The sequence below is a fragment of the Plectropomus leopardus genome, chromosome 4 (assembly GCF_026936395.1).
Source record: "Plectropomus leopardus strain MGB_pleo_1.0 chromosome 4, ASM2693639v1, whole genome shotgun sequence".
NCBI classification, from domain to species: domain Eukaryota; kingdom Metazoa; phylum Chordata; class Actinopteri; order Perciformes; family Serranidae; genus Plectropomus; species Plectropomus leopardus.
In genome coordinates this window covers 32210577-32229281 of record NC_142179.1, presented here as the reverse complement: position 1 = coordinate 32229281, position 18705 = coordinate 32210577, and the positions used below count along the sequence as shown (strand labels likewise).

Genomic DNA, 18705 nt, shown 5'->3' with positions numbered 1-18705 from the left:
CCAAAGTGTGCTGTCCCATATTATATTAAGTGCTCAGAAGCAGCTGCCAAAACAGCTGGAGAAAACACAAAACAGCTGATTTCAAGCCAAGCGTGCATGAAACTGTATGTCGGTGCAATCAGAACTTAATTTGAGCTTACAAATGTCCCTGTGCACTCGCAAGTAGTCACTTGCAGATTGATTACTGTTTGAATTATTGGTTTTCCTTTGTTTTTTTTCATTAATTATGTTTCACAGGATCGCCACACACAGAGCAAGAATATGGCAGTTTTAGGAGATTCCTAATTGAATCTATTTTGATAATCAGCTGTTGTAGAATATTACTATTTCATACTATTAAATTATATAAATATAATCACAAACAATTGTATAAATGTATGATTCATCTGTGGTCATGTTTAGGCACTTTCGGAGGCCTCAGAGTCCTTTAGTGTCTGCATGTAAGCACGTAAGGAGGCTCCAGGGTGTCTGAATGTTGAAATACTGCAAGAGTAAGACCTTGTAGCTGTTTAGACTACAGTGATAGATGCATCTGTATGACGTGTGAAATGTGCAGTATATGGCTGAATGATGTTTCTGTTTCTTTAAGTTTCTGGTTTGTCTCTCTCCATGCAGCTGTTGTGCCAAAAGCTTCTCTGATCAGATTTGTGTAAATAAATAGCTTGTTTTCAGTCATGTGATCATGTGAAAAGTGATTTTTTGACCGATTTGGCGGGCGCTGGTCCTGCAGACCTCCTATTACACGGTGAGCTAAATGAAGGCACACAAGAACCTTGAAGATTATAACTATTTTGTGTGTGGCAGGGTCAACAACATCAGATCCAAAGCAGCATTGAATGACTGCCGACATTTTTTTGGCCGGGTGAGTATGTTTCCTTGAGAGTCACTGTCTTTTTTTTCTATTGCTATTTCAACTCTTAAGTAACTAACTAACTAGACACAATTTTCAACCATTCTCAGAGGAGTTCAGAAACACAGCTGGAAATGTGGGTCGTGGCTCAACAATACGATGCGGTCACTGCATACATGAGCGTTTTCTGACTCCTTTAGACCTTCAACGGAGGTTTTTAATCCATGTCTGCCACTGTTTCTCGTTTTTTAAACTTCTCGCCTTAATGTGTCACTACTTTCGGCACTCAAAAGTAGCGCCTTTTTTGCTCCCGATTTGACCGGTTGGCACAGCCGTAAACAGCTCAAAACTTTGGCATTTTTGTGGCCGCTTCTCCATGCAGAAATCACATCCTGCCCCCAATCTGCAGGTCTTCGGGGTGACATGACGTCATGTGCAAACAACCTACACATATACTGTATATTCAAGTCAGGATAACTGACGCTAACCAAGTTCATTTAATTATTCATTGAGTTTGTCTTATTATTGGAGTTTATTTTATCATTCATCAAAGTGAAGACTGACCAAAAGTATTAATTTGTAAGATTTTCTGCAACAATTACCTTGCAGACACGGGCCACTCTGGCCACAGTGAGCTCAGTGTCACAGTCCAGCTCCACCGCTCGCTCACTGAAGAAGAAGTAGATCTTGTCGTCGTCCACGTCTTTACCGCCGCCGCTCTCCCTCACCAGGGCTGAACCCACAAAGTCCGGCTCTGCACGCACAAACACACACAAAGCAGTGTTACCAGAGTGTGTTTCCACACGACGTTAAGACATACATCACATCTGAACAAACAGTCTGAGCCTGTAGGTTGCATTTGGACTGAATCACCGCACACAGACACATCTAGACACACAGGCTTGACACCTCCATCTCATCTCCTGCCGCCCCTTCTCACCTCTCTGTCTATTTTCTATCATCACTCTTTCCTTCGCCTCGTCTCTCCTCCAGTCATTTCTCGCTCTCGGTCTCTTCGCTGCTCCTTATTAGTGGCCTATGTTGTGTTTTTCACATCCTTCCTCAGATTCTCTCTACATCTAGCCCTCATGAGTGTGAGAATGATATGTTTTTTTTGTAGGCAGATACAGAGATTTGTTGGACTCCAGCTGCAGGGGGCTTTAAACTCAACCAATTTTATGCAAAAGAGTTATTTTTTGGGAAATACAAGGATTCAATGTTTCCCCAGTTGCACTGCTCTTTTCAGTATAAAAGCAGCATTTTAAGACTACAACTCTTATTTTCGTCTGGTTTGACGCCGCTTAATTTAAGGTGAGGCTAGCTTGATTGGTCTAGTTTTTAATAATAGCTTGGTATCGGCATGAATAATAAAAGGATACATCGATCCAAACCTCAGCCTCATCTGTATGTCCTCCTCCTCTATTCTCCATTCCCCTCACCTCTCCCCCTATCGTTTCATCGCCAATCCTAATGTCTGTTCTTTCATCAGCCATTTTTCCTGCTGTGACTTCATCCTCTTCTCTCCCCTTCACTTCTCTCCGAGTAGCTCACTCACTCCTTCCCCCCGCCGACCCCCCTAAAAGATAACGATCCCTCGCTGTAGCCGAGTCCTGCGCTTCATTTCCTGCAACTCATTTCTTTTTTGTCTCTTGTTCTTTTGCATGTTTCTGGCTCTTACTTTTTTAATGAAACTCGGTAAAAAAGGCCCCGGCGTTATCAACCTCTAATACGATTCACTTGATTTGAATACATATTTAATTTGTCAATGTCGCAGTGTCTTGGGGAAAAAATCTTAAACCCAAACTGATGCTAAATATTTTAGTTTAATTCTATAAAAGTATGAATGAGTAGAAATTTTTCCATATATTTTAATTTTCTCCTGAACATAATTTTAAAATACAGGTGTACAGTTGACAGTTTGCTAAACTCCTTCGCAGCACACTGTAACTACTGTAGTTATGGAGTACATGGAGTTCTGGCTCTACTGCTTATCTTTGTTTGTACGGTGCTGTCTTCTTTTATCATCAAAAGGTGCACACGCACAGTAAATAAAGTATATACAGTAAAGTAACGCATTAAACAGTACATTTAACTGCTTTAACATAAGCTACAAACATTAGCATGCAACTAGCCTGCAGCTGCCTAAAGTATTAAGCTTGTACTAAGCTAAAAGTAGCTGTGAGCACCACTACTAGCTAGAATAAACATAGTCGCTGGTAGTAAGGAGCATATTGATACCCGTCAGGCACCCAGGAAGCACGCAAGACTTTGAATCTAATAGTACAGAGTGGTCAAACCATATAACAACAACTTCCGGGTCCATCATGTGATACCTCTGGGCTCACAAAGAATTGTTCCCATAGACTTACACTGGTAAAGAGACATCTGTAAATCAGCAGGTGCATTGTTTTGAGCACCACAACAACCGCGAAATGACTTTCTATATTGGGATTTGATCCACTGGGTCCAGAAATATTTTGACAGTCAGGAAGAGCCTGACAAAGTGCCATATAGGCACAAGACAGTTCACAACAGTTAAAAAAAACCAAACAAACAAAAAACATTTGAAATTAATGTAAAATTGCCAAGATTTGGACTTGATTCATGCCAATGGGAATAGTACGAAATTACAGCAAGGCCCAGGCCGAACTCGGTGGGTCGGGTCAGGCCTAAATACGCGTGGACAGAAATTTAGAGCTCAAGGTTAAATCATTAATGCCCATTGAAGTTAGTGGATGGCTAAACTGGAAGTAGCGTAGCCAGGTTGGCCAGCAAGAGTTAACCAATCAGCTGGTAGAGGTTCATAGAGCGTTTGCTCCATGAGCCCAATAATGTGATAAATCCAGGTAATTTTAAAGCCAGGACATTGATCTTTTTTAGCTTCATGCACCACTGAGGAGCTTTCATAGGAATGAACTGGGCCCTGCCTCCGATGCAGTATCAAGCTCTCTTTTTAGCATCTACATTAACTACTTGTTACCCGAGACAGCTTTACATTTGCAAAATTCCTTTGTTGAGTAAAGCCTTTTGCTTGCATAAATGAAACATACTGTTCTGAAATACGAAGAGTTAGGCAGAGATTCAACCTCTGTGTTGCTTTTAGTGTGTTTTTCTACAGTAAGCATCAAAACTGCCATGAAATAACATTTGAAGCAATAATTTTTTTTTTTTGGTAATACTTGGGCTGTTCAGCTAATGTGCAATATGAGAACAATGCTGGCATTTACTTCCATGCCTTATACATGCACTGTTAACTGGTGAGGATCCTCACGGGACCTGCTTTACCTTTTCTCAGTCAGCATTATATCATGTACTGTATGCAGCCAGTAAGTGCAGATTAAAAAGCCTTCTACATTTGTTTTAACACTAGCCAGCTGGAAAGATTAAAAAGTCATCTGGACACAGTTTTCAAACAACTCATTAGAGCTGATAAAATCTGCTCACAACAGTCTTCATTTCAGCCAACATAATTGTCAGTTGTCAGCTAGAAATGAAGAGCCTGCTGTTGTTTTCTTCTGTGTAAAATCAAAGACGGGTCATTTATGTTAGGCAGCATTTCTACCCATATTAATTACTTCCTCAATTGTCTTTGTCACATTCAGACAGAATGATGCCTATTAAAGGCCTTTTTCTTAATTTACTGACCTTTCTTTGGTATATTTGCTTGATTTTACCATATACCCAATATGAAGTCAACTTTCTACAAGAACTACAAGCCATAAAAATATAAAATATTCATTTGTTCTTCATTTATTTTATTAGTCATACAAACCTCCTACTTCAAGTAATATTTCATACTGTTTGTAGTTTATCGCCTTCCAGAAAAAGACTGCATTCCATTAAGACCATTACTGGAAAATGACTTCTTTTTTTGGGAGGGGAACTCAAATGCGCAAAATAGGGTGAGCATAAACTTTCTATCATTTTTTTCCCAATGTTTCATGATGGTATCAAAATTTCACCCAAACAAAGTTAATCGGATAAAATAAAAAGTAAAAACTAATTTGATTTAGTTATAAAAGTTATGAGCTACAGGTAATTTAGCCCAAAATATTCCACCCTGCCAGGTCTATAGACCAATATGAACCAGTCTACCCACAAAAATGATTATTTGAGTGTTTTCCTGGCAGTTAAACATGTAACTAACTCTATTATACAAAAAAACATTTTAAAAAATCATTTTTTGAGGCCAAAACTTTGCTGCATAACAGCAATTACCTAAAACCAACGCTTCAAAGACTATCCAGAATTTTTGAGTAGTAAATTTACTACTGATATAATAATCCAATAAAGCTTTGACACATGTGGAAACAGGTGCAAAAGAGGGTTGGCACTAAGCACACAACCAATTTATTTATTTATTTTTTTTCTATCCTTGCCTCTTGCTTCCCTCCCTGTTTTTCTCTTTCAGTTGGCAGGTTCACCACTTCTTTCACTTCGTCTTTCTCATGTCCTCTTTTTTACTCACCATTGAGCCAGGCGGGCAAGTATTCGCTCTTCATGCTGTAGTGCTGTTGGCCCAGGTTCCTCAGAATGACTGGCTCTGTACCCAGGAAGTTGTTGAGCGTTGCTGAGTACAACTCCTTATCTGTACCAACAAAATGCAAGCTTTAGTTTAACTCTCTTCTTCAGCCCACAGCCGTATGGGCCTGAGAGAATGACATTGGTTCAGGGAGGGAGACACAAAAAAGAACAGAGAGTGGATGCCTATAGGTTCAGAAAGGCTGTTCTCACTGAAGTGAATGCAGCATGCAAAGTTAAATTGGACTCCTGGACTCTCAGTGCAGTCGTATGGCTGCACAGCAGATGGGAAATGCTGCAGGAGCGCTTTGTGGAGATTTGATGGACATTTTATGCTTCTGTTAGAGCTGTAAAAACATGGTGCGGTTCACTTTATTGTGCAGACTGCTGAGACGGAACAACAGGAGCTGACAGTGTGTTTGGTGTGAATATGAATGTCAGAGCAGTTCCAACTAAAGACTAATGATGCATTTTTGGTTTAAAATCATCCTAAAATGATCGTTACACCTGCTCAGAGACACTTTAACTCTTTAATGTCCTGCTCAACTGTTGGTTAGAACACATTTTGAGTCACTATAACGTTATGAAAAATGTGTTGAACTTAACTTAATCTGAGTGAGCAATCTCTACCATTCAGTTTATGTATGTTATACTAAAAAACAATCCAATAGCTGTTGCTGTGTCTTTAAATAGTTTTCCTTTTCAGTTGTCTCATATACAGGAAGTTAGAGTCCAGACATGAGGGTTCTGTGTAATGGGATTCACATTTCAGATTTCTTACTGAACTTTATACAAAAATTAAAAATCTAAAAACAAATACCAAGCCCTACCAAATGGCTGTTTTGTCCCTTTATGGTAGTGGTAGTAAAGCTATACTAATAAAATCAAAACTGACTATATGTAAAAAAAAATCTTCTGATCATTCATTGCTGTAAAATTATACACTTTATTTCATACATTATTCATAATTTTGTAAGTATGATTTTTCTAACAGTCTAAAGCCATGCTGAATGAAATGAATGACAAACAAATGATGAGTTGGATTGTCCTTTTATGGTAAAAGTTGTGGTTCAAAAATAAAAATAAGAAGAGCTCAAGGTTTTCTTTTTATTCTACCATTACCATGAACAGACATCTCAACGATTTGGGCCTATATTTAAAAACTATGGGGTCTGTAAAAAAATGAAAATTGATTTTTGGTATTATAGCCCAGAGAAAATATAAAAATGCAAAGAAAAAAGGTTAAATGTTGAATTTCTTATTTTCTTAATATTCTAAAAAGTTTGTCTGCAGACAAAGTAATTGAAAACGCATGAATTTACATAACTCTGAGTACAGTATGTGCTCACAATAACACCCACACACTTTTACTCACCCACTATCAGGCCAGTGTGCCCCTTGGCAGGGTCATACGGGCATTTACCCTTCCCATCTTCCAGGGCTGCTGCATTGAGGCTAAAATAGTCCGCGTTCTGCAAGCACACACAAACACACACTATTATAGCCCACATGACACAGCTGCAAGCTCTGTCTGTCTGTAATGAGGACCATAGCTTTACCCCTCCCCGTGTTGTCCTACTGCATCAGTGTCACATGCTGTATATGCACATTAGCATTCACACATTCAGCTAACCCAGCATGAGATACTGTTTTCCATTGCATTTATTTTTATTTTATCACGCATTGGGCCCAGCCTGAGGTCAGATGGCAGACATCTCAAGTTGACACCTGTCAGCACTGGCTGGCAGTAATTCAATCTAGAGAAACACACGTACATACGCATGCATGTATGCTTACCACGTAGGTGCATTTGGGCTGGAAGGCGTAGGTGCCGCAGGTGTAGAGGTGTGTGTGGTTGTAGCTCTGCAGAAAACGGATGTAGTTGAAGCACTCAGTCTGAAAAAGCAAGAGGACGACTTGTTAGAGTGCTGCTGAATTTAGTTTTTTAAAAATAATCTTCTAAATCTACTAATTTCTTGCAATTTGTGGAACATTCCTTATGAAGTTGCTTAATGCCTTTTTTCCCACAATCTTGAAAAAAAAATCACACCAATTTGCTTACAGTTCAGAGGTTTAAATACTTGAAAGGTATCTGAAAGCAGCACAAGCAAAGTGATGTCGCTCCACACCTCAAAAGGTGGTGTATCAAACCCCAAAGGTATCATTTTTGTCATTTCTCACAGGTGCTTTTGATCTATCACTCCAATTTTTCATGACTGTGCCGACCAGTTTTTTTTCCAAATGACTTCACATGATTGTTTTCTGTTTTTGTTTTAATTAGTGCTTTTTAAAAGTACCAATATACCGGGGTCGTGGTAAGCCAAAAGCGCCCAGTTCTGCCTACTCAGTTTTAATAGATGTAACTATTTATTGCGTTCACATATGCCATGGGTCCTAATTAAAAATATCACACGCTATCAGGGGGTTGAGGGCATTCATCAGTCAGTTCAGGTCAGTCACTTTGAAGGGGACAGATATAAATAAAGATGACAGATCTCCTCAAGTGCCCTGTCGACGCCCCTAAGTACTGCTCTTCTCTAAGGTAAGGTGATGTTCAAAGTCAGATATACATTACATCACTCCATAATAAAATGTTTTATGACTGTGAAATTGGATTGATCAATTCAAGGAGACCTCAACTTGCTGCTGAATATGTCCCACACTCGGCAAATCTACCTGAAAAAGGTTTTACTTTACTCCCAAACACATGCCTGTATGCCCTGAGCACTGAATGGGCCAAATCACATGCTATAACTGCCTGTAGTGTGTGGTGTTCATATTTCGATGTAAACACCATTCTTTTTACATTATTGCCTCAAGACCTTTGAATACGCCCACCCAAGTTGACTGATTTGTCTGGCATCGTGACATGAAACGGCGGTCTCGGCTAAAATAAAAAACGACCAAGGAGCGCTGTGAAGCGGAACTAACACCGTTGTCAAGCTGTTGTGCTCTGTAACCAATGAGGAGTGATAACAACAATGGTGAGGGCTATTAGACGAGACAGACGCTGCTGTCAAGGCTGTTCCTAAGTAACATGTCTTCTCAATATCGCACGACATCGTAGTTGGTTTTACTTCACTCCGCTCCACTCTTTGGGGGGGACTCCTCCGCTAAAAAGAATTTGGAGCATCACACTGTATTTCCTGAATTCTGCAATTTGCAGTAACTTATAATGTAATGTCTGTAATATTGTCAAAATAAAAGTCTTCTGCTACTTTCATATTTTTATTGTGGGGGACAAATGTTCTAAATATTTAGAGGGACATGTCCCCTGTACCCCCATCAAAATCTAACCCTATGAAGAAAAGAGTATATTTTCTTTTCCTGTGTCAGAGGACATTAATTGCTTAGATAATAATGTTCTGAGGAGAAATTAGGTTCACATTTTGCTATGAAGGTTGTTTTTTTACAGTATTTAATTCTTACTTATTCCTCCATCATTAGTCCTTGTATGTTAAATATGTTGCTAGGATGAAGGTCAGTGCTGTTTTGTCCTCTGGTAATGTGAAGCCTATTCCATCATGAAGACTCTCGGTATGCTCCCACACACCTCGGAGATTTAGTTTTAGTCTAATGCTTCAAAGTCACTTCTTTCAACTCATAATTCACCTGAAATACCTCAATAACCTTGAGACGAGATCACATTTTCTGATATCTTTTTATGAAAAATATGTGAAACCACTTGACCAGCCAGCGATTGAAAGAATCTTTTGGCTGTGCCACTGTCTTTTATTTTTCGGATGTACAAATGATGCACAAAAACTTGAAACGCTGAACACTGGCAGCTTCCATGTAAAACGTTTTACTGTTATTTGTTTTGTCTATGATGCAATTCAAATTAAACACTGTTACGAAAGTGTCCGATTGAGGACATAGCTCAATAGATAATGTAGTGATGTAACCAAATTATTTAAGTAACCTTTAAACTGTACAAAAAAGCACCAGATTGTTTCCATTCAAAAGATATGCGTGTAATTAGCAGTATAATATATGCAGTGTTTTATGGGTAGTGCCCTTTAATGTCTGTACTGTGATGAACAATAAAGCTCTTTGAATGCAATTGGAAACAGATGCTCACACATGATGCTGGAGGAATGAATAATTCAGTGCATCCACTTGATGTTGCCATTGCAGCAGCAAAACAATATCAGTATCTCACGGCTGTAATAAGAGCAATATGATTTTTTAAAATGCATTTTTACAGTTTCTGCAATCAGCGAGGATAATCAGGATAAGATGTGTCTGGCAGACGGGCTTCTTTCAGGATTTACACAGAAAGACTAATCATTAAGTACAACGACAGCCAGTGTAAACACCATATGCTTATTTTTGCATTGTAAGTCAATTCCTGTTGTATATATGTGCTTCCAGTCATTTTATCCACTGGAATAAAGTCGCTGCGCAGAATAAATGTACTTTTACTAAATGTCCTGCACAACTATTCTGATCACAGGCCATCATACTTTATTTTAAGAACCACACCCAAAACAGATAAATTATCAACTACACATTAAGTTTTAATAACTTTTCAACACTTGAGTATTTTTAGAGCTCTGGTTTTACTCATTTCTTGACATTTTTTTTCTTTTTTTTTCTTGGACTCATTTTTGGTTAAAGCAGAGTTGCTACTGCTGCACTCCAGTGAACTGTTTCCCCTTCTGTTTAAAAACACATCAAAGGTTAATGTTGCGCACTGAGAGAAGTCTTAGCTCCATTTCCAAAATGTGCTGTGTGTTTCTATAAAATATTAAACTGCTTGCAAATGCACATTATGCAGTCTAAGCAGTGAGAAGCTCTTGCTGAGGCTAAAGTGCAAAGCTGGGGCCAGTTCAATATCTGGGTTTACAAAATTACCACAACTCATGGTATAGAGTTACTCCTCTGTTAAATATCATCAGAAAATATTTGGAAAAAGTGAAACATCATGATGAGACTTTTTTACATTTAACAAAAATCCAACTGAAGAATGCCTTTCAGACTGAAATTCATCATTATAAAAAGCAAAGGTATATATTAAAAGTAAAGTTTCCTACTGAGAGTTTGATGAGTAAATTGATACCACTCTGACTCTTAAATACGAAGTGTCAGCTTCAGTCTTTATCAAAGATCAAAGTTTCCCACATATTCATTTATTTGAGGCGGCCCGCCACAATTAAAACACCTGATGCAACGTGTTGATTTTCTATTTGTGGAGCTGTATCGTTCATTAACGGTGCTATTAGAACCACCAGGCACCAAGAGCATACTCTGGGCACAGACGGAGCAGCAGAACAGCAGATGTGGCGAAAGTGAAACTGAATCGTTGATTGGTATAAAACTTTGTTTTTAGTTGCCTCTGTGACAGCCGCTCCTCTCAATCATAGATCTGATCACATCAGCCGTAATCGGACTGATCAATTATCCACTCTGTGACTCAAACTCCACAAACTGCTGCTGAACAAAATAACTCGTCCTCACTATGTATTTTGTTTCCTAAACGTAATCACAGTAACTTTACTTGCCTGAACCTAACCTTCGTAGGTTTACATTATTTAAGTAACTGTATGTTAAGGACGTGAGGTAATTTTGTGGGGTGCTAATTTGTAGGATATTACTGTACGTTGGTTCATGGACCCACAAGAATGGTCTAATTTTAAAAGGGGACACACATAAAAAAACAAAAGGGATAGTTTGCCCTTCCCTATCCCTATTATTCTGTAGGAAACTGCATGTTCTCTCTGGAGCAAGACTTCACCCACTTTTTGTTGCTCAAGACAAAACACTTCCTGAATCGAACCAACTCAAAAGTTGCTGATGTTAACCCTGTCTGGAAGATGCACTTCACTGTGTGCTAATGTAATGACTGGAAGGTTTCCAGTTTGAAACCCCAGACTGACTTGACAAAATGTAATTGAGCAAAGTGAATAATGTTGCTCTAACAAAGCACCATTTTAAAAACTACCACCGTGGTGCTCTTGGGCAAGAAAGGTAACCCCAGACAAATGTGACTCTCCGTCAGCTAAAATCCATGTTACCTGGTTGTTCTTGCCCTTGGCGACGCACTCTCTCTTCTTATCCTGTGGAGCCGGCCAGTCAATCTGGAGGAGAGAAAGAGACAGATGTGATGTGTGGACAACGCGTCTCTAAGAGTGATGCTGTTGGCCTGTGAGTAATACATTTTGCAAGTGTGTTATGTATCAGTTTATCACTCATTTGTTTGCATGGGCTATAAAAATAATACACACTATAAACAGATGTGTAAATGACATCACCTCATTTCTTTCTAATGAGGTGCACTTAGAGAAACATCATGGCAAAAAATAAAATTTGCTTGACTCCATCTATAGACTGCACTCTTGACCCCTGGCTGCTGTAACTATAGCAACAAGCACAGACTTGAAAAGTTGGTAACATTTTATAGTTAAGAATATTTTGTTGCTGAAAAATGTCCTGTTTGCACATAATGTATCCTAATGGGAGAAGGTGCATACTTTTCGATCCATGCACAAAGTGGTTTCTGGAGGACTGGAGTACAAAGTAATGCTAGTTCACCTTGAACTAAAGATACAGTTAAGTTGGTTAAAATAATCCACCGATTGAGCCGCCCATGGGGTGCAGGGAAAAAGCACAGCTGCAGAGCCTCAGTCCCTACCAGCGGTGCTTCTGAGTTTGCCCGATCAAACACACTGTCAGTGGTAGGTAGGAAACTGTTAGGTCCTTAGTGCAGCAAAAGCCCCTAATGACTGTACCTTTGTTTAAAGGATCAAAAACACACAGGCAGGAAAGTGAACTATAATGCACCTGTAGAAAGTACTACTCCTAGACAAGCTATTGTCCCCCAAAAGGTACAATTCTACTGAAACATGGACAAAAAGGGGGAGAAAATAAAAAAGAAATGTGCACATAACCAGTGACCTTTGCTATGCAGTATTATTTCCAGTAGCTGCTTTTTTTTAATGACTCTGTGACACATGGCTGAACTTTGCTCCTTGGGAAGGTCCAAAAATATGAACTGTTTACTAAGAGGTTTCCACACCATTAGAAATAATTACGCTGGTCATTACAGGCAGGAGCTGCTGCAGATTCAGTATCAACCTTTGATTTACTTGACTGAGTTTAAAGCAACAGCAATCAAACAATGGATTATTACCACACACTGTTTTGGTAGATAGACTGCACTTTAAAAACTAGACTTACAATACTGACTTTTATATAATATAATAAAAGTGGCTTTTTAATACAACACTATTTCAGAGGCAAGTCACATGAAAATCTCACCTTACCACTTTCCACTGAATGTCCACATTTAATTCCCACTGTAGAGATGATGGAATTATAATGGTTAAGATTTAATACCTAAATTAATCATTGGGATCAGTGGCTGTGAAATATTACCTGCAGGATCTGTGGGTTTTTAACTAATGCACTAGAGTTGTTTAAGAAAGACAAGGTAAAATGAAGCATAGCAACACCAGCAGTTTATTGTTACTTCTAATTTGTTCCCAGGGGACTCTCATTAGTCACAAGTCGGTGTCTAATTTACTATCTAGTACAAGATATTCACTCTTCATTTGCTCCACACAGATCAGGTATTTTACAAAAAATATCAGGCAATAGTAGCAGTCAGGCTATTCTCGTGCAGGTGCAGACAGGTTTTTTTGTCTCCAATGTGAAACCAAGTGAAATTTGACTTATTTTATTTATTTTCAATATTATGTAACTTTACTTTCCTAAACCTAACTAACATAACCTAATGCTGAATTTACATTTATTGTGTAACATTACATTAAGCAGGCCTAACTTAACCACATTCAACCTTGTTCATTTTCCTAAACCTAACCTACGTAACTTTACATTACAAATGTAACACAAGTATGTTAACTATAGAACTTTTTGTTAAATATATAACACGACGTTGCCCACCTTGTTTTTTTGCCCTAAACCTAACTGACATAATTTTACATGCCTAACCTCTGTAACTTCATGAGCCTAAACCTTTCCTACACAACATTCCATTAAATATGTGACTTAACATTACTTAACATGTGACATTAGCTCTGTAACATTTGATTTAATAAGTAATGTGACATTGTTTAACTTTCTCTTTTACTAAAGCTAACCTGGATAACCATTCTTGCCTGTGCCTTACCTACGTAACTTTACTAATTTGTGAGATATCATATGTACCTTTGTATGCGCAATTTCATAAGATATACAAACCATATTAAGATACGTTGCAGAAGTAGCTCTCAGTGTTAACAGCCTAAAAAGACAAATCTGCCACATGTCAAGGACACTAATGCATGGCACTAATACTAAGCTCTGTATTTTAGAGTCTTTGTGTGACACATAATTGTATAAAGTTTGGTTACTAAGCATCCTACATAGTCAGTTAAATGGTCTAAACTGCTGAGGGACCTCAGTGCTATTACACTGGTTTCAGCGTTTTCAAAGGCATGTACTAATCTCTCATGTTCTATCTCATACAGTGTCAGCACAAGTAATGCAGTCCACGCTTTGGCCATTAGCTAATGACTAAAAAAGAACACTGGTTCCTTATTAACTCAGAGTGCTGGCTGAATTAGTAATTTCCTGTACACAGATGCACCTTAAACTAGAGCAAGAATAAATGGAAATGTGAACCAAATTTCAAGCATTTGAACAATATTTGCATCATTTTGTATTTTTTTAAAATGCTGAAGCGAGGTGTAACTGTAAATTACTATAGCAATACAGTAAAAATTGAATCAGTGGTGTTCTGAGTTGTCACATGAGATGATTAAACCAAATGAATAAATGAAATAACAAAACACAATGATCATGGGAAAGAACGTAACTATATAATGTAGTAAGAAGCTCTTCAGACACAGATGGAAGCTGAGTGTCTCAAAAAATTTGGAGAAAAACATCCCCCGAAAAAATATTCAAGGAAGAAAGACTGGCAGGAAAGTACTGAAGGAATACAGCAGCAAAGATATAAAAGAGTCGCAGTTAAAGTGAGGCAGGGGGAGGAGGAGTGAGAGAGTGATGGTCAGATGGTGACGAAGGGGATGAACTATTCCCTCATCCACACACTGTAATTTTTCTGTGTTGGCTGCCTCCCTCTACATCGCACACTGGGGGTTGACAACAGGTGGTCTTATCAGTACTGTAAGACTCATATAACCCTCACTCAAACAGCCTGAGCCTGTGCCGCGTGTGACAGTGTGTGTGTCCGCATGTGTGTGTGCATCTAATAACTGCTCATTACGGCACTAAATCAGATAACAATTCCCAAACTGCTGCAGGCTGCTCACTACACCTTCATCAGCCTGCTGTAATTGTATTGATTGCAATATGGACCAATTATTGAGGGAGCAAAGCAAAACCAGATTGAGTCTCCGAGGCTTTAAACATCTCAGAGCGTGTGTAAGCGTGTGTATTAGGTCAAGTCAAGGGTATTTATGGAGCACTTTAACAAAACAGGTTTGCCCCAGAGTGCTTCACAGAAAAAACAAGATACACAAATTAAAACAAGGACAATACAAAAAACATGATTGAATAAGTGCATCATAAACTCTGAGAAACAGGGCCAAAGCCTGTGAAAGTGTATGGGCAAGTGTGTGTGCCTGTGTACTCCCACACATTCACAGTGGATATGTTTGTGCTGACAGAAGTGAAACATTGGAGCCAATAGCCACGCACATTACCATCTTGATATTTGGCAGCTTGCTCCAACTATTACTGTCGGGGGCTTTTAGCAACAGATAACATAAATAACTTCCAAATAAAGTAATAACTTGTCAGAAAACATCTGAACTGAGTCCAAAATATATAAAACTTGATAATGTAAAAATCCCTTTCCTGACTAACAATTAATCATTATAGTATGAGACCTTCTTTTTGTAGCAGTTTTTGACGAGGTGAGACAAGACTAATATGTTAGTGGCGGGCTAATACAGTGCATGAACATTCAACATGCACGATATTTTCCTTCTTAGTTTGTTGGTCAAAATGTCAGCATTGTCAGTTGTTGAATTGACTGAGGGATGTGTGCAAATTCCCTTTGCCCTCTAAAGAGTTATCACGGCATACCACGGTATTTAGAAATCCTGACAGTATAATTTTCAGCACCATCAAAAGACAGATATATCTTTCTATTAACACACAGGGAGAGGCTGAATTAATGATGTATTGAATATAGTGTACATCATGCGCCACCAGAGGTCAGTCTCTACTCATGGAACAGGCAGCTGAGCTAGTGAACATGGGGACTGAGAGTGGAGGGGATAACGTTATAGGACTGTTAACGCCCGGTGAGCAACAACAAAATGTGGCTGCAGGGAAAAACAGCATATTTTCACAACTAGGTAGGTAGCACTGCACAGTAATATGGTGAAACTTTAGAAAGGTAGGAAAGTTATGAAAAAACAAATACTGCCCAAGCCTGTCCCAATATGACAGCAAGTTAATGAAAGCAACATGATGACAACACTGCAAAAAGGGATTGCTTGGAAAAAGGATATTTGGACACACTTCTTTAGAATTTGTCAAAAAGGAAAACAATGTTTTGAAGAAATGGGAGCCAGAGAGACACCCTGACACTAAAAGGTGCACCAATCTGCCATTTATGTTAAGTTAGCTTAATGTAAGGTAAGTCCTAAAGTTAACTAAGAACATAAAGTGAACTGAAGTGTAATGAGTTTCTGTCTAATAAAACCGGACTTAAACATTTTAAATTGACAGTGACTTAAACAACACTAAAACATTGTATTGCTGTATCAAGTCTAAATTATCAATATTTTAGATGGCAAGCTAACGCTAACAAAGTTAGCTAGCTATTCCTTTTCTTCATCAAGGACCACAATAGCATCAGTACATTTGTTTTAACATTCTGTTTTAATTTAACAAACAATCAAACAATATTATTCATTGAAATATTCAATTTTGACTTGCATAACCAGATTAAAATTAATTTTGGCAGTTTTGGTGCTCCATATAATTGGCTGTCTATGTTTGAAATAAGTGCTATGACACTTTGGTTGATGGCTTTACCTTCTGATTTTTACTTTTAATTTAAATTTTTTATTAAGCTCAAAAATAAAAATAAAGGCTGTTTTCTGCGTTGGAAAAGTTGACACAGAGGGCTCTTCAGTAAAAGTGGCAATTAATACATTTTATTATATTTTGACCCTTTAGGGAGGACACTTTAACACATTTTGAGACGACTTTAAATTACCAGACAGTTCGTACATTATAAGGTTCTAAAAGCCCTAAAGATTTATTAAAAGAAGTACAGGCCAGACCTATAAAAGACCCAACAACTAGTATGACTCAGTTGACTTTATTATGGTACTATTAGAGTTCTCTGATTGTCTGCCAAATTTTTTTTTGTGTGTACTCTCAAATGTCCTTGAGTCCAAAAACGAGCCAAAAAAAGAATAAAATAAGGTCAGTCTGCAACTTAATAGGCAGTGAAGAAGTGCAGCAGAAGCAGAGAATATGCTCTGTGGGTTTTTTCCTTTTCTTGCAAATCCAAGCTAAACCTTTTCTATAATAATTATATCACAGTTAATATCATAATTGAATTTGGTGTATTTAAATGAAGTATTTGAAATGTGTGTTTATCTCTGCAGCGCTCAGTAACCAGGCAGTGTGGAAGCGACGATGCTTTTTATTCCTGAACCGTCCATCATGAAGCTCTGTGATATTAAATCTTATGTGTTATCATTTAATTTCTCACAATTCGACAAAAGCCTTTCAAAATGTGTGGGCGTTTGCAGTGACAGTTAGTCAGGCAGTGTTGTGGATACAATTGTTTTTCATGAAACCCTTCCCATACTGAACTATTGTAACAAATCTAATCTCCTTAAACAGTGGAATGATAAGGCCTTTAAAGTGGTTTTGTGTGTGTTATGTGTGTGTTGCATGTGTGATACCTGAGGCCGTAGCTGTCTGCTTATGTCGTTGGGGTCCAGAGCAAACAACGCCTCCCGTGCTCCGACGTACAAAACCCTTTCATGGTCGGACAGAGTCAGCATGCTGTAGTTGAACACTCCCTGAATGCTGAACCTCGCCATGCTGTCCAACACATCTGGATAAAGACACACAGAAGCATTATTACATCACTGATGATACATAGCTGCAAAATATTATATAATATATGTTGACAGACGACAGAATAAAACCTGAGAAGAACATTTCACACATTCCTTTTTGAAATCAGTTGATGTCTCAGTTTATTCACACCACTGAGCCTCGCCCACTTCACCACCTATAGCTTAATGTCGTCCATTCTGTTCGTCCGGTACATGGTGCATCTCACCCACGTCTTTGCTTTTCAAACTGTGTTGCCTTAAACAACTTTCATATTCACCACGTCTGAGAGCTCCAGCACATTTGAACCCTGTGGCCAGATCTGTTCATAAACTTTCACCATCTCAGTGTCCATCTATCTGCCGAGATCTCTGCAATCTGTTACCTGCCTTATCCCTCTATTGTAAAAGATGTCACTCCAAGTGACAAACACACATAAAAAAGAAACACTATGAATTCCCCTCAGCTCTACAGCGTTTTTTTTTTTTTTTTTTACATCTTCCAGCTCATTGTTTTTGTTTTATGGGGTGCAGCTTTTTTTGTTTTGATTCACTCAGAATGCTCTCATCAATGTCCTTTTGTAGGCAGCTGTTTTCAGCTTTGATAAAAACACTGTACACGACCTGTCCCGGACCTATGTTCCCAAGGTCCCCCAGTTCTATATAGCACATAACTGGAACCCGAGAAAGATGTTTCCCAGCTCTGTATTCACTTAATGACATGGGTTAGCTCAGGGGACTAAAGTCACTCTGAAAGTGATGAAATTGTTCAGGTACAGGTAAAAATTAATTGCAGCCTGAGGAATTAAAAAAAACTATTATACGAATGAATTTATTAGAAACAAACAACAACTAACCAATTAAGTTATGGGGGAAAAAAAGCTAGAAAAGAGGTCTAGGGCCAGGTTTAATCACCATTTCTAAATAGGTTAAGGTTAGAAAAAAGGTCAAAGGTCAGGTTAAGGTGAGAAATCCATAAGAATTGACTATTACCCTCTCCAAATGATTTAAGGTTAGGCAAAAACAAAAACAAAAAAAAAAAGGAAAAGGGGTCCAAATCCTTCACATAAAATCTTACTTGTTGATTTTGTTCTCACTTTTTAATCTATTTATTGCTCCTCCTCTGATAATTGTTATGAGGTGTTATGTATTGATATGCAGAGTGAACCAAAGCTATTTTAGAGACAGAGTGTAACAACAAAGTGTCATGAATGCCTTAGGAGGCTTGATGTGTGTTAACAGACAACTAAACTGGGGGACATAGGACCCTCAGAACAT

The 18705-nt window shown here is 38.4% G+C and overlaps 1 protein-coding gene across 1 annotated transcript in view; it reads right to left on the bottom strand.

Moving 5' to 3' along the window:
- sema4c (sema domain, immunoglobulin domain (Ig), transmembrane domain (TM) and short cytoplasmic domain, (semaphorin) 4C) overlaps positions 1–18705 on the bottom strand; it is a 123098-nt gene that overhangs the window by 24461 nt on the left and 79932 nt on the right. The window contains exons 4-9 of the mRNA XM_042489017.2: positions 17272–17426; positions 11389–11451; positions 7169–7267; positions 6747–6843; positions 5319–5438; positions 1453–1604 (exon numbers count right to left, since the gene is read on the bottom strand). Of these exons, the coding sequence (XP_042344951.1) occupies positions 1453–1604; positions 5319–5438; positions 6747–6843; positions 7169–7267; positions 11389–11451; positions 17272–17426 (686 nt within the window). The remainder of the gene's footprint in view (positions 1–1452; positions 1605–5318; positions 5439–6746; positions 6844–7168; positions 7268–11388; positions 11452–17271; positions 17427–18705) is intronic.